Source organism: Phocoena phocoena, chromosome 1 (assembly GCF_963924675.1).
Source record: "Phocoena phocoena chromosome 1, mPhoPho1.1, whole genome shotgun sequence".
NCBI classification, from domain to species: Eukaryota; Metazoa; Chordata; class Mammalia; order Artiodactyla; family Phocoenidae; genus Phocoena; species Phocoena phocoena.
In genome coordinates, this window is record NC_089219.1 from 162,243,241 (window position 1) to 162,258,964 (window position 15,724).

At 43.4% G+C, this 15,724-nt stretch overlaps 1 protein-coding gene and 1 pseudogene across 2 annotated transcripts in view; one reads left to right on the plus strand and one right to left on the minus strand.

The window, feature by feature from the left end:
* The window catches only part of SMYD3 (SET and MYND domain containing 3), a 716,238-nt gene extending 703,623 nt beyond the window's left edge, over positions 1-12,615 (minus strand). The window contains exon 1 of one of the 2 annotated variants that reach the window (XM_065875526.1): positions 12,381-12,615. In XM_065875526.1, coding sequence (XP_065731598.1) covers positions 12,381-12,544 — 164 coding nt within the window. In that variant the 5' untranslated portion in view covers positions 12,545-12,615. The remainder of the gene's footprint in view (positions 1-12,380) is intronic. The other variant, XM_065875530.1, reaches the window with a different exon arrangement.
* Positions 12,616-13,375: 760 nt separating this feature from the next.
* On the plus strand, positions 13,376-14,279 carry LOC136118375 (translocon-associated protein subunit alpha pseudogene; annotated as a pseudogene).
* Positions 14,280-15,724: the final 1,445 nt, after the last annotated feature.

Sequence of the window (15,724 nt, forward strand, 5' to 3'; positions counted from 1 at the left end):
AAGACTAATATCTCTAATATACAAAAAAAGTTTTAAATTTGAAGGAAAGAACAAAAGTCTTATAGAAAAACAGGCAAAAGATATATAAAGACAATTCACAAAGAGATATTCATATAATCATGGCCTTTAAACATATGAAAAGATGTTTAACTTTATTGATAATACAATTTAAATGCAAACCGAAAACTATACTGAGATACCACTGTTCACCCATCAGACTGGTAAAAATTCAAAAGGTTGACAGTACACTGAGTCTGCAAAGCTGAGGGAAACCAGCACTCTCATACTGATACATTGCTAGTGGAGTTGTGAAATGGTGCCGCCCCACACATAGGCATTTACACGTTTACCTAACAATCCCACTTCTAGGAATTTACCCTGAGTATATACCGGCAACAATATAAAAACACCTATGCGCAAGGTTATTGATTACAGCACTATTCACAATTGCAAAATACTAGAAATTACCTAAATGTCCAAGCATAGGAAATTAGAAACTATGGTACACACATAAAGTGGAGTACTTTGGAGCTATAAAAACGAATAAGAAAGATCTCTGTAAATACGATATGGAGTAGATTTTTTAAGTGAAGAAAGCAAGTGCAAAAGAGCAAATACAGTATGCTACCTTTTGTGTAAGAATGGAAAATAATAAACACATATATTTGCTTCTCTTTACCAAAGAGAGAGAGACAGAGAGAAGATAAACCAGAAAACAATGAACTTGCTTACCTACAAGGGGTGGCAGGGAGGAACAGTATGAATATGGGAGGGGGGCTAACACTTCTCTTTTTCATAGTTTGAGTTTTAGAAGCATGTGGACGTTCCATATATTCAAAATACAAAATTAAATCAAAAAGGATGAGGGGGAAAAACTAAAACTGAAAGCAAAGTGAAACAAATGAACTCAATTGTATTTCTTTTTTTTTTTTTAATTATTTTTTTGGCAGTGTTGGGCCTTCGTTGGTGTGCACGGGCTTCCTCTAGTTGCAGCAAGCACAGGATTCTCATTGCAGTGGCTTCTCTTGTTGCACAGCACGGGCTCTAGGTGCACGGGCTTCAGTAGCTGCAGCGCGTGGGCTCAGTAGTTGTGGCAAACGGGCTCTAGGGCACGCAGGCTTCAGTAGTTGTGGCATGCAGACTCAGTAGTTGTGGCACATGGGCTTAGCTGCCTGCAGCATGTGGGATCTTCCCGGACTAGGGATCAAACCCGTGTCCCCTGCATTGGCAGGCAGATTCATAACCACTACACCACCAGGGAAGTCGCTCAATTGTATTTCTAATAAATACCAATAAATATAATGAAGGGGAAAAAAAGAAAGAATGTAAAACGAACACAGTATTTAACTGTACATTCTCAGTCTTTGGCAGAGTAGAGGGGAAAGGGAAATTGTACACAAATTCTGTACTGTTTCAAATAGGGTCTTTTTTTTTTTTTTTTTTTTTTTTTTTTGCGGTACGCGGGCCTCTCACTGTTGTGGCCTCTCCCGCTGCGGAGCACACGCTCCGGATGCACAGGCTCAGTGACCATGGCTCACGGGCCCAGCCGCTCCGCGGCATGTGGGATCTTCCCGGACCGGGGCACAAACCCGTGTCCCCTGCATCGCCAGGTGGACTCTCAACCACTGCGCCACCAAGAAAGCCCTCAAATAGGGTCTTTTTGGTAATGATGTGGGCAAAGCAATTCTGAAACAATTTTGGATATTACATAGAGTTGAACAAATGAGTAAATACATTGAGGCTTTTGAGGGCCGGAGTTCTCACTGAGCCGAAAGAATATTCAATTATGGAACCGGGAAAGGCAAGAAAGAACCCTGAGGAGACAAGTCGGAATTGAAAGTACTGATGTGAACTCATGATTTCTAAAATATGTGTATGTATGCATATTTGCATGAACGTGCATACTTCCTCTGTCCTCTGAAAGAGTCAAAGAGCAAAAACATCCCAGGGGCAGTGAGCATATCTAGCGCTCAGATCTTGGTCTCTAATATTATTCCTCACTAAAAGAAACTAGGAATCCTCAGAGAAATACTGATTCCAGAGTTTTGGCAGGATGGGTACAGGATGAGTCTAGAACATCTGTTATGCCAGAAAGCAAGGAAGTGTTAAAGAAAAAAGAAAAGGAGAGAAGAGAAGGAAAGAAAAGGAAGGGTAGGTAGAAAGAGAGAGGGAGGGAGAAAGAGAAGAAGGAAGGAAGGAAGAAAGGAAGGGAGGGAGGGAGGAAGGAGGTAGGAAGAAAGAAAACTTGGGGGCATATCACAAGGACACAGGATCTACCTTGAAAGGTTTCATACTAAAAAAAGATCTGGGACAATGTGAGTACCAAAACAATTAGGTACCTAATTAATTCTAAACCACTGAAAAAATGGAAATACGTGAGTCCATACTGATAATTACAAGATAATTAATAAGGAAGGAGGACAGTCTCTTATGGTAGAATGCTGAACTGAATGTCAACTGGTAAGTGTGGAGGAGTGCTATAGGTGAAAAATGAGTATTTTGCAACTATTATACCAAAGATTCAATCAATAATCATCCATGGATGCATAAATCTCAGGGGAAGTTTTAATGAACAGGATATTTCCATGATCTTACAACGTCTCCCCACAAACTGGTTGGGGGGAAAAATAATACACAGTGGCAAAAATAGGACAACAGCTTGACTGAGTGGTCAGTTTAACACTATCAATGAAAGGACCTTGTTAACCTCCAGATGTGATGCCTAAAATAAGGAATGTTCTGTTAAAAAGAAAAACATGTCTGCTGCAACTACTGAAGCTCGCACCTAGAGCCTACACTCTGCAACAGGAGAAGCCACCGCCATGAGAAGCCCGCGCAAGGCAACGAAGAGTAGCCCCAGCTCGCTGCAACTAGAGAAAGCCCGCGTGCAGCAACGAAGACCCAACACAGCCATAAATAAATAAACAAAATTTTAAAAATAAGTAGATGTTCAAAATGATCTTTAAAATAATTCCAGGTTCTCGTTTCATATTTTCTGCACACATAATACTAAAACTAAATTCCAGTCCATGATACATGAAAGAAATATGCACTTAGGAATCATTTAAACATTTGATTATGTATGTATAGTCTCTAATTCCTTTTCATCTTATTCAGGATGCTCAAATATCCACTGGATAAGTGTTTACTGAGTACTTACGGTAGGCTACAAGTCATTTCATCTACCCTTTTAAATCTGTGCTACGCGTGTGTGATCAGCAGACCAGCAGCTTTAGCATCACCTGGGAGTTTGTTAGAAACGCAGAATCTTACACGCAACCCAGACCTTACTGAAGCAGAATCTGCACTTTAACAAGATCTTCAGGTGATTCTTCTGCACGTTAAAGTTAAATAAGGCCTCCTCTAAGTGACTTAACAGATTTATTTCTAGCTCCTACTAAATCTGGTGCATGTAGAGTGATTCCCCAGAGCAGCTCTCTTCCATGCCATGACTCATACTTCTTGTTTTCTCCATCTCAACTCACTGCCCCCACAGTCATCAAGACAAGGTAAGAGAGAGCAGAGAGCATGGCACAGGATATTTTAGGGTAGACCTGGCAATGGCTTGTACAACCTCTAGCCCAAACTCCATTGGCCAAAACTGAGTCACAAGCCCCAGTCTAACTGCAAGGAGGCTCGGAAATGTAGTCATCTTACGTATCCACCCAAGGAAAATGAACAAAGTTTACTAATGGATACTGTGATATCTCAGAAACACCATGGAAAGCTGAATAACCAGGCCGGAGCAAAGTCAGAGCAAGGAGAATTGTGATGAGGACCATGAAGAGAAGTTCTACTTCTCTCAGTTCAAATTCTAATGCCAATGGCCAGCCAGTAAACTGGCTCACCTGGCTCACCTTTTATCAAGAGGTTCACTCTTGGTCTAATCAGCTGGCAACTCAAAGAAAAAAAAAAAAAGCAGACATAAACTGGCAAAAATTTCAAAGTCATCTTCATCCCAAGCAGCACCACCCTTTTATACAATTCCAAACGAAACAAAGACTTTCTCAAAGTTTATTCAAATCTTTAATTACAAAAAGTGATACAAGCTTTGAAAAATACCAAATATATAAAGTACAAAAGGATATCTTCCCCCCTCCAAGTCCCATCCTCCGAAAGTAACCGTATTAGAATTCTGGGGTGCTCTTCCAGACCTCTTCTACACGCACAAGTACGTGCACACAAAAATTTTACTTAAAATACACACATTGTTCTACAACTTTATTCGCCCAACAATGTGTTACTGACATCCATCCACATCCACTGTAGAAACAGATCCACTTCAATCTTAACAGCTACATGGATTCTACAATATGGCTGCACCATAACTTAACCAGTCCCTATTAATGCACATTAAAATTCTCTCTCCTTTTTTCTTAATTACCAAAATGCTATACTAAGTATTCTTGTGCAACCATTGTTATTTTCATTTGTCAGAATCCCAAAAATACGGTCAAGAAAGCACAGTGCTCAATTTTGCTAGGTACTACCAAATTGCCCTCCAATGGAGCATACCAATTTACACTCCTACAAATGTCTGAATGCTCTCTAGCTCATATCTGTGCTTACAAGGAACATAATAGACACTTTAGAGTCATTATGAGAATTAAGTGAAGTACTATTTAAGGTAAAGCGCTTAAAATCATGCCTGTCATTGCTTAGTAAGTGATAATCATATTAGCTACTGAAAAATAATTTTCAGTCATCATATACTGTGGTAACAAGTAAATGGAAAATGGCTCTCTTACTTTCCCTTAATAATCAAGGTTAATCACCATCGCAAGTCCCTTGACTCTTAAACGACCAGAACCAGCCAGAGTTAGAAGATGGGAAGCAAACGTTGAACAAGTCATACTAACAGAGAGGCACTAACTCCATACTTTGGTTCCTGATCCCAGTATATCCTAGCAGGTTACAAGAAAACCAGAACAAATATTGTTCATGGTTCACAACATACACTAGAGAACAAATCTGAGCCTCTCCAAATGTCACAAAAGACATGTACAGTGTTTTATAACGGTGGTTCTCAAAGTATGGTCCCGGGACTCCAAAGCCCTTTCAGGAGGCCCACGAGGTCAAAACTATTTTCATAATAATACTAAGGTATTTTTTGTCTTTTTTATTCTCTTTCTCTCACAATGTACAGTGGAGTTTTCTAGAGGTTAAATGACTTGTGATTTTACAATACACTAAATGCAGGAGCAGTTGTGAGAATCTGAGGGTGTCCTATCAAGCCAGACATTAGAGAGACATACAAAAATGAAAGTAAGCAGATTTTCTCAGCAAATTTTCTTTTGTTTTGCAAATACAGTCTGTGTCATTAAAATCCTTGTCAAAATGCAATGCTTCATTATGTTTAAATCCAGTTGTCCCTTGGTATCTGCAGTGGATTGGTTCCAGGACCCTCACAATACTAAAATCCTCAGACGCTCAAGTCCCTTATGTAAAATGGCATACTATTTACGTACAACCTACACACATCCTTTCATATACTTTAAATCATCTCTAGATTATTTATAACACCTAATACAATGTAAATGTATGTAAATAGTTGTAAATAAAAGGTAAATGCTATGTAAATAGTTGCCTTTGCACTGCAAATTCAAGTTTTGCTTTTTGGAACTTTCTGGACTTCTTCTGTCCCCTGAATATTTTTGATCCATGGAGGGCCAACTGTATATAATTTCAAAACTTATCAGTTTTAATATTTTAAGCAGTAAAATCAATAAATATAACCACACTGCTTGCATGGTTATGTTTTGTTTAAACCCCTGCAGGGCCCTAAATAACTTTTTTTTTAAAACCCTCCTATGAAATCTTTTTCTGTAATTCTTAAGAAGGTAAAGTGGTCCTGAGACTGAAGTTTGAGAACCACGGGTGTATGAAATCAGCTGCCTCAAATGACAGCATATAAGTCAAGAGAAGTCAAACCATAGGTATTAGCCTGCTGCTTCAATTCTCCTTCTGTGAAGGTCAGAGCCCACCTTGTAAGGAGTAGCACGGCTTCACAGAAGATTTCAGTGGGTCTCAGAGATGGCAGCACAAGTAGAAAAGGCAAATCCAAGGGCAGGAAAAAATGAGTGTTCCAATGAGAACAAATCAATGATTCCTCCATGACAAAAGGGTCTAAAATAAAAACCTGACACCAGCCGGCCAGGTTCCCAAACATGTGCTGCCATTTGGGGAACTCAGGATCCCTAACAAACTGGGCACTCTGTACCAGTAGAAGCCACAATAGCCACGGTGAGAGGAAGTCTGCACTGTTGAGTTCTAGGCACCAGCCTCCATCCCTGTCCCCATGGTTGCTCTGTTCTTGAGCCCTTGAACAAGCACCAGGCTGTCTGAAGAAGGAGAACTTACTGCTATCCACAAAGCAGGTCATCCTGTCTGATTAAGAACGTCCTCTGCTGTGGCATTCACATGGACCAAATGTTTTCAGGCTCAGGGCTCTGCCATACAGCCCTTCACCAAACTTCCATGCAGAAGAAAAGGTAGAAGCAAAAGAAACAGGAATTATAACTCCCACTTAAAAAGAAAAATGGAAGTCAGATCCAAAGAGTCCTTTCCCAACCCACCTCATTATCAATCCTTCTACTTTATTTTACTCTAAGTCCTTGACCTTCCAGTAAGCCCATGAACCACTGTCCAGGAATGTGCAAACCCTGATTTCAATGCTCTCAAGGTCCTTCCCTTGAGAAGATTTTGCTAGTCTTTCCATCTTCCAAGCCCATCCCCCCAGGAAGAGTCTGCAACACTACAGCAGCTCACTTGCACCTGGTGCTGGAATACTTCACAGAACCAGCTGTAAACCCAGAGAATGTCTTTTATACACTATTTGAACAGAAGTGAGCGCCTCCCTGTCTCCACTTGGCTCTTTCTGGTCAGCCCTTAAACCCCGGGTCAGGAAGCCAAAATGAGAATTCTGCCTTTGTTGAAACCATTCCTTCCAATGCCTAGCATTCTTGGCAACTTCACTTATTTAGAAGATTCATCTAACAGCTCAGCCTCTCAGTCTCCTGATCATTCCAACATTTTTCTTATTCCCTACCTCAGTCACTTTCTGCATACCCTAAACCCTGTGGTACCAAATCACACACTACTTCTAAAGCATATGTATGTCAAGTCACCCCATCCTCTGACCACTCCACCATCGCTCTGAGCACATCAGGTCCTCTAATCCATTGCTTCCACCACATTTCACTGTCCATCACCTTCCTCATGACCTCAGTCCCTAGCTTAGAAATATGGTCCATGATTACACTCTTCCTTGCCCACGACTTCAGCTTCCTGCTTCCTCTCTCCACCCATCATGGTAACCAGGCAGTCCTGGGTGAGCCCAATTCTCACAGTCAAACTGCCGACCACTGGGAGAAAAGAGCACTAGTCTGCTAACTGCTCTCATGGTAAATAAATGAACAAAAGTTTTAAGTGGACCCTTAGCACTTCCCAGCAACCCCGCTATATTTTCCTAAGCAACTCACTTTCCTCTCCTAGAAGAATATTTCACACCTTCTCCTCTCTGAGAATCTGTCACTCAGCAGCCGCCTCCCTAGTTGTCCTCAAGCCTTGCAGTCACTGCTGTTACTTTCTCAGGCACCTCTTCTTCCTACCCCAGTATAAGAAGGCATTCCCTCCTGCTTCCACCCCAGGTTCAGTCCTTGGCCAAGACGGATTACATCATCTCACCAGGGTTCTTTTTTTTGCCCTTTACTGCCTGATCATATTTACCCACACTGTAGCTCAAATGTAGTTGCTTTATTTCCTATAATTGATCTACTCTGTCTCATGAAAACAGGGCTGTTTTTCCTATAATTAATCCAAGCTTCCTCAAAAACACTCACCCTAGTAAATAGCCAGAAATGTAATATTTGCCAAATAATATCTCAGTCTCTTCCAGTTAATATTCAGACATTTAAGTTTAACTCCTTACCAGAGCTGGTTTCAACAGTCGCTTTCAGGTAAATATTTCTCCAAGTGGGGCTTATGGGACATCCTTACAGTGGCAAGACCTCAGATCTTGACGTCTCTATGGATCCTCACTGGTCTCTGCTACAAGGCAGTGATCAGGTCCTATGGCTGGACTGGTGCCATTTCACCTTTTGGGATGTCATGCTGCCTCCCACCTCTGGTCTCCATGTTCCTGACCTAGAGTCACACAGTCCTTTGTCATGATGTCTGCTGTTCCAGCAGGCCTCTAAGCTTGTCCACATCCCTGACGTGATATGAGAGCACTTCAGAATACCCTGCTAGCACAGACTCATGCAGCCGGCCACTTTCTCTTACCACTGCTATGCCCTAGCCCCCAGTGTTGGCACAGCAACAGCCTACACAGCTCTCAAGCTTACAAATAAGGAGCAGAGCCAAAGGTCTTCTACTTTTTTTTTTTTTTAAGGCCTTCTACTTTTGACTGACCCGTTAACCCATTTAATACCCTTACCCCAACCCCAGAACTTTGGCCAGACAAGGAAGGTCAGAACATATGTTTCTCACAATCTATTTTCCCCCCCCCTCTATCCCCTGCTTCTCATAAACCACCAGGGCTGAAAAAAGATGGACTTTCCACTTCCAATTCATTCTCCTTCCTCCTGGGAGGCACTAAGCCTCATACTCGGCTTTAGTGATGGAAGAAATACCCTCTTTACCCTGCAGAAGAAACTATTATTAGAGTTTGCCATGGAAGCTCTTGATAATGGAAACTGCAGGCAACTTGGAACTTTAGAAAACCAAAAACAAACAAAGAATGATTTTAAATTCCCCAAAATATTATCCCTTCACAACTCTAACAGTTAGAATCACTTGTGTACTAGGTCCCAGAGATATAAAGATTAGACTTAGGTCACTAAAGTGGGGAGACCTACAAACAAAATAATTACAATGGAATTTTATGTGTTACATATACCAAAACAAACAGAAGACACCAATAACCCTGTCAATCTTCTCCAGCTCCATCAAATTAAAAATGGATAAGAAAAAGGATAGTATAAATTATTTCAGGTCACAATTTCATTGTCATTTAATCTTTCTCCAATTTATATACCTCATTCTTTCCCACTGACAACACAAAAAACCAGGAGCCAATCCTTCATGAAAGGAAAAAAGCAAGAGAAGTCATAAAGCAGGTTTAAGTTTCTCTATTAATAAAAATAAATATGCAAGAACTAAAGCACTAATCAAAACAGCCCAAGGCCAAAGGAAATCAGGTAGAATCTTATAACCATAAATGATCTGGAGAGTAATGAAGTAATTGCAATAAATACCTGTTCTTTTATTCTATTTTGGTCCCCCCCCCACTTCCCATGGAACTGTTGTTATTCGTTACAAACTAATAATTTCATTCCATTTCTTAATTCAAATGGAAGGCAGCAAAAGGACAAAAACAACCAGAGGAGAATTCTGCGAGATGTTCATACTACAAATTAAAAGCTTACTACATGCCAGGCACTGGAGTTTACAAAAATTGAAAGACATCTACTCTTAAGGACTTCACAGCTAATAAGAAACAAATTTTACTTACAAGGTGATAAGGAACACAGAATTGTATCCCCCCATTGATGAGCATTCAATATTGGTAGAAAACTGCATAAGACAACGCACCAAAGTTTGATTTCTCTAACACTACCCTCAGGCTGCAGTGATTCCCAGCTAAGCACTTCAGAAACACAACCACTGAAGCAGAAGCGTTCAACAGAGCTCCTACTACTAGGAGCACTAGTTCAGCACCTGTGAACTATGTCCTAGCAATCCAAAATTAAGTGCAGGGCTTCCCTGGTGGCACAGTGGTTGAGAGTCCGCCTGCCGATGCAGGGGACGCAGGTTCGTGCCCCGGTCCGGGAGGATCCCACATGCCGTGGGGCGGCTGGGCCCGTGAGCCATGGCCGCTGAGCCTGCGCGTCCGGAGCCTGTGCTCCGCAACGGGAGAGGCTACAGCAATGAGAGGCCCACGTACCGCAAAAAAAAAAAAAAAAATCCATTTGTTTGTTTTAGTTTGTTCTGTTTGGATCCTTGGCATTTACTGATATTACCTTTCCTAGGTTTATGTTTGCTGATTTCCCCATTATAATATGCATATGGTGAGAAGTAGAACCTGCCTCCTTTCTTAAAAGCCACGAAGGCCAACTACTCACCTTCTCAACTTCCCTTGTAGCTAGGATGCAGGCAGTGACCCAAGCTCAACCAATCCAAGACACCCACTGAGAACTTTGAATCAGAAGCTAATATCCGGAGTTCCCTGGTTGCCTAGTGGTTAGGATTCCGGGCTTTTACTGCCACGGCCTAGGTTCAATCCCTGGTCGGGGAACTGAGATCCAGCAAGCCTCGCGGCACAGCCAAAAAAATTAAGTAGAAAAAAAGAAAGAAAGAAAGAAAAAGCTAATATCACAAAGAAGCATGGCTGGGCTGGCAACTTTCCAGCAATAACCAGTTTCCCAAGCAGCAGTGGCGGCAGCAGTGGTGGCAAGAATAGCAGCAGCAGTAGGGTCCATTGTCACAGTGCTGGTGATACATGCTGCAGAACCCAGTATTACCAGGCAGCGTCAGAAGGAACGTACTCTCCAGGTCCCAACCCCATCTACTTCTGAAGTGCAATTCTGACTGTGGAACTCCCCTGGTTCCTGCCCATTTTCAGAGCTGGGTTTCGTCTAGACTTTAAAAGGATGCCAAGAACTCCCCAAAACTCTTTCATGAAATTCCTTTTCTAGTTTAAATCGTTACAGTTCTTGTTAATAAGAAAAATAAGTGATAGCAGTAATGGAATTTTATTGGTAAATCAAGAAGTATGCCACACATAAAGGGCTGGGTTTGTGCAGTCTATTTGGAAAGTGGACAATTCCATGTTCCATGTGAACTAAAGTTCAGCTCTGATAATTCAACTAATAATCTGTCATCGTGTATTCATTCCAAAACTTTTCTATTCCAACTAGCTAAATAACTTGGCAGTCCGGTTTCATCTGCAAGATGATCCACATCTTCATCAATTAATGTTATAAGACTTAAGAAAAAGCAAGTTCTCTGTTCTGGACTACATTCAAACTCTAGAAACACCTCCAAAGGATTTAACAGGATGAACATCCCAGCTTTCTCTCTAATTTGCTTGAATGAGAATCAAAGGTCTATAACTTTCAATGTTGAAGCCTTCAGCATTTCATTTCTTGAAAGGAATGAATTGTTTTCAACCACACAGTTTACAAAAGCTTCAAGGTGTTCACTCCTCAAAGAATTTTTGTTGTTGTTGCTGTTATCATTACTTCAGGAAGCAACAAATACAATTAAGCAACTTTAAAATATGAAAATAAATTCCTCAATTATGAACCAAATAAGGACATAGTAATACTAATGGTCAAGCTACTGATTTGAGCTTTGCACTTACCCCCTCACCTCCATCCACCCCAGTCCCAGATTAATAGGTCTGGAAGAGCAGTCATGGAAAAAAATCATCTCAGCCATCTAAAACAGAGCTCTTCTCCTTGACATATAATAGGAGCTCAAGAACAATTGTTGCTTGAATACAATTCCTATGACTGCGCATACATATTACACATTTCCATAAACTGCTCTCCCATAGCACTTTACATTGACCCAGTGCTTACAGGCTTACAAAATACTTTCACATGAATTCTTGCATCTAGATAGATGGTTAAGAGTTAGACCTGCCTGCAGTCATTAAATGCAAAGCACACGATGGAACCTCAGTAACTTATGCTCCTACAGCACAGTACTGCATCTCTATTTCAGCCCTTCTGATACATTGTAATTAATTATCTCGCTCACTTATCTGCTCCTTAAGGATTCTTAAGGACGTCCCGTTTATCTTTGTATCCCCAGGCCAAACAGAACCTGGACCACAGGAAGTGCTCCGTGAACACCAAGATTCTTCTGCGTCCTGCGAGCCCCGCACTTTCTTGGCGAGGCCTCGGCTGTCAGCCTGACTTACACCATCCGTTCTCCCACTCACCCCCACCTCCGCCAACTGTGATTTCCACAACGGCACCAATGAAGCTTATCGCCTGAGACACAGACTTTTTTGTTCCGCAGCAAAACTACCCACTGCCCAACGTTTCCCCTTAAGTCTGCCCACCGGCTCTCTCCAGTTAATACTACGGCGGGGTGGGGTGGTAGCGGGTCCAGCTGGGGCTGCGTCTGGGGTCCCTCCAACCCCCGCCGCGGCAGCCCAGGGGACGGCCAAGTGGAGTCTGTCAGCTGCGAGGCGCCCCCGGGAGCCTCTCATATGGGGAAGTGCGGGGCTGGGCATCTGGGCAGCACCGGCGAGACCTTGTGCAGCCACAGCCAGGGGGAGTCCCGGGGAGGGCTGCACCCCCCGCCACTCCCTCAGCACCCCGGACCCCTCACTGCTCTGGACTCAGGTGGGCGAGGGAGGTACGTACCCGAGGAGGCAGCGGTCGCAGACGACACCACGACTCCCCTTGCACACCGTGTACGCCAAAGGATCCGAGCGGAAAAGCAGCTCTCCGGGGCGCAGCGGCGCCAACGCACGCAGCCCGTTTCCCCTGTCGGCGGTGCTGAACTTTTCCACCTTCGACGCCTCCATCCTCGCAGAGCTCCCGCACCTCAGGCGTCCGCCGCGTTTTGCAGCTGGCGTCTCGCTGGCTGCCGGGAGCCGGGCGCCTGCGCCTTGCGCTCACGTACCCCGAGGGGCGGGGCGGGCGCGACGGAGCCTCTGAGCATGCCCAGATGGAGTCTCGAGGTTGGTCCCGCTGGTTGGGGTGAGGGCGTTGCTGGCCTTCCCACCTGCTCTCCCAACCTTTCGGACCCGAGGCAGTTTCGCGAGGAGAGGCGGTGTTTTTCCCCTCCAACATTTTATTAGGATAATTTTAGTGCAGACGGGAAGTTGAGAGCACAGTGCAGGGAACACCTGTATACCCTCCACCTAGATCAAACAATTCTTACCATTTTGCGGTTTCTGCTCATTTTCTCCCAGTATGGATGTACGTATGTGTGTATGTACGTGTGTGTGTTTATAAAAGTTGTTGAGGGCTTCCCTGGTGGCGCAGTGGTTGAGAGTCCGCCTGCCGATGCAGGAGACACTGGTTCATGCCCCGGTCCGGGAGGATCCCATATGCCGCGGAGCGGCTGGGCCCGTAAGCCATGGCCGCTGAGCCTGCGCGTCCGGAGCGTGTGCTCCGCAACGGAGAGGCCACAAAAGTGAGAGGCCCGCGTACCGAAAAAAAAAAAAGTTGTTGAACCGCTTGAAAGTTGTTGTGTTGAACCATTTGAGTTGCAGACATCATAACGTTTCATAACTAATACTTTACATCATGACATGTCATAATTAAATACTGTAGCATGCGTTTCCACAGAATAAGAACAATATGCTATGAAACTACAACGGACAGGGACTGGACGCCAGAGCGGCGGCGCCATGAAGTCCCTCCCCCGCCTGCTGCTGCTTCTCCTGCTGCTGTTCCCTGCCAGCCTCTTGCTCCGAGGAGATCCTGGAGGCTCATTGGCAGTGACTCGAGGTCTTACCGAAGATGAAGAAAACAGTGGAAGATTCTATAAATGAAGACGAAGACGATGAAGCAGAGGTGGAAGATGATGAACCCACATATTTGGCCGAAGATAAAGAGGAAAAAGATGTATCTGGTGAACCTGAAGCTTCACTGAGTGCAGATACAACCATCCTGTTTGTGAAAGGAGAGTTTCCAGCAGAGAACATTGTGAAGTTCCTGGTAGGCTTTACAGACCAGATTTTATTGTTGAATCTCTAGACACCTCATTCCGTTATCTTCAGGACTACCAGTTTTACATCCAGAATTTCACAGCTCTTCCTCTGAACACTGTAGTGCCGCTCCAGAGGCAGGCAGTTTTTGAGTACTCCTTCATTCCTGCTGAGCCCGTGGGTGGAAGGCCCTTTGGTCTGGTCTGAACTACAAAGATTTGAACGGCAACATTTTCCAAGATGCTGTCTTCTATCAAACAGTTACAATTATTGATACAGAAGATGGGTTAGATGGAGAAACAATCTTCAGGTATATGTTCCTTACTGGTCTTGGGCTCTTTGTGGTTGTTGGCCTTCATCAGCTCCTAGAATCTAGAAAGCACAAGAGACCCGTACAGAGGTAGAGATGGGTAGGTCAAGTCAGAATGATGTTGACATGAGCTGGATTCCTCAGGAAACTTTGAATCAAATCAATAAAGCTTCACCAAGAAGGTTGCCCAGGAGACAGGCAAATCAGTGGGATCTGATGAGTAAATCTTCCTTTGTGCAACAGTTCGGTCTTTACTTAACCTGCACTAGTGTTTTTCAACATGATGGGAATTAGTGCAGAGAAGCCCTATCACCATAGAAAGCAACTACTACTCATGTGTGGACTGAGCAATCAGAGTCAATAATATTGCTGAAAATCCACTGCATTTATTTTTCTAAAGTAACAAATCTGGGGACTTCCCTGGTGATCCAGTGGTTAAGACTCCACACTTCCACTGCAGGGGACACAGGTTCCATCCCTCCTCGGGGAACTAAGATCCTGTATGTCACGTGGTGCATCCAAAAAATAAATAAAGTAACAAATTTGAGGGTTTTTTAACCATTAAAATCTATGTGTGTGCGTGTGAGCAGTTGGTCTTACCAGAATCATAGTTAACTACCTGAAGCATGCCTTTAGAATACTAAATATAATGCTATTGTCTCTTCCTTTTGGATGTTTTCTGACATTTTCCCCCAAAACTCAATATTTGCCCAATATGATTATAGACATCCTGCCTTGGACTGTTTTTAAAGAAAACAATGTTTTTTCCTTAGAATAGCTCAAATCCCAATTGATGGCACACTTTGCATGTTGTTGCTGTTTTACAACTAGTATTCTAAAAGTACAAGCAGGAGTAGCTGCTTTTTAGCAATAGAAGTGGTTTGGTATTTTGCTACTGTTTACTATAATGCGCACCTTCAGAAACCTTCCCAAATGAGTTCAAGGAATTTGGGGATCTCTAGCACCAAAACTGGGAAACATGAAAATTCTGGGTTTGATATATAAAACCAACTTCTCTCTTTTAAAAAGAAAGGGGCTTCCCTGGTGGTGCAGTGGTTAAGAATCCGCCTGCCAACGCAGGGAACACGGGTTTGAGCCCTGGTCCGGGAAGATCCCACATGCCACGGAGCAACTAAGCCCACGTACCACCACTACCGAGCCTGTGCTCTAGAGCCCATGGGACACAACTACTGAAGCCCACACACCTAGAGCCCATGCTCCCCAACAAGAGAAGCCACTGCAATGAGAAGCCCTCTCACTGCAACGAGGACTCAACACAGCCAAAAATAAGTAAATTTTTCAAATAAATAAAACAAAGGGAGGGAGGCAGGAGGGAGGATGTAGGGAGGGACAGAGGGAAGCAAGGGAAAATGGTACGTTTGTGGAAAGTGAGTTGTCCATTGTTCTATTTCTGACCCAAGAGATAGCTCTAGAATGATTTTAGACCACTCTTTTTTTTTTAATAGGTCTTTATTGGAGTATAATTGCTTCACAATGCTGTGTTAGTTTCTGCTGTATAACAAAGTGCATCAGCCATATGCATACATATGTCCCCATATCCCCTCCCTCTTGAGCCTCCCTCCCACCCTCCCTATCCCACCCCTCTAGGTGGTCACAAAGCAGCGAGCTGATCTCCCTGTGCTATGCTGCTGCTTCCCACTAGCTATTTTACATTCAGTACTGTATATATGTCAATGCTACTCTCACTTCGCCCCAGCTTCCCCCTCCCACCCCGTGTC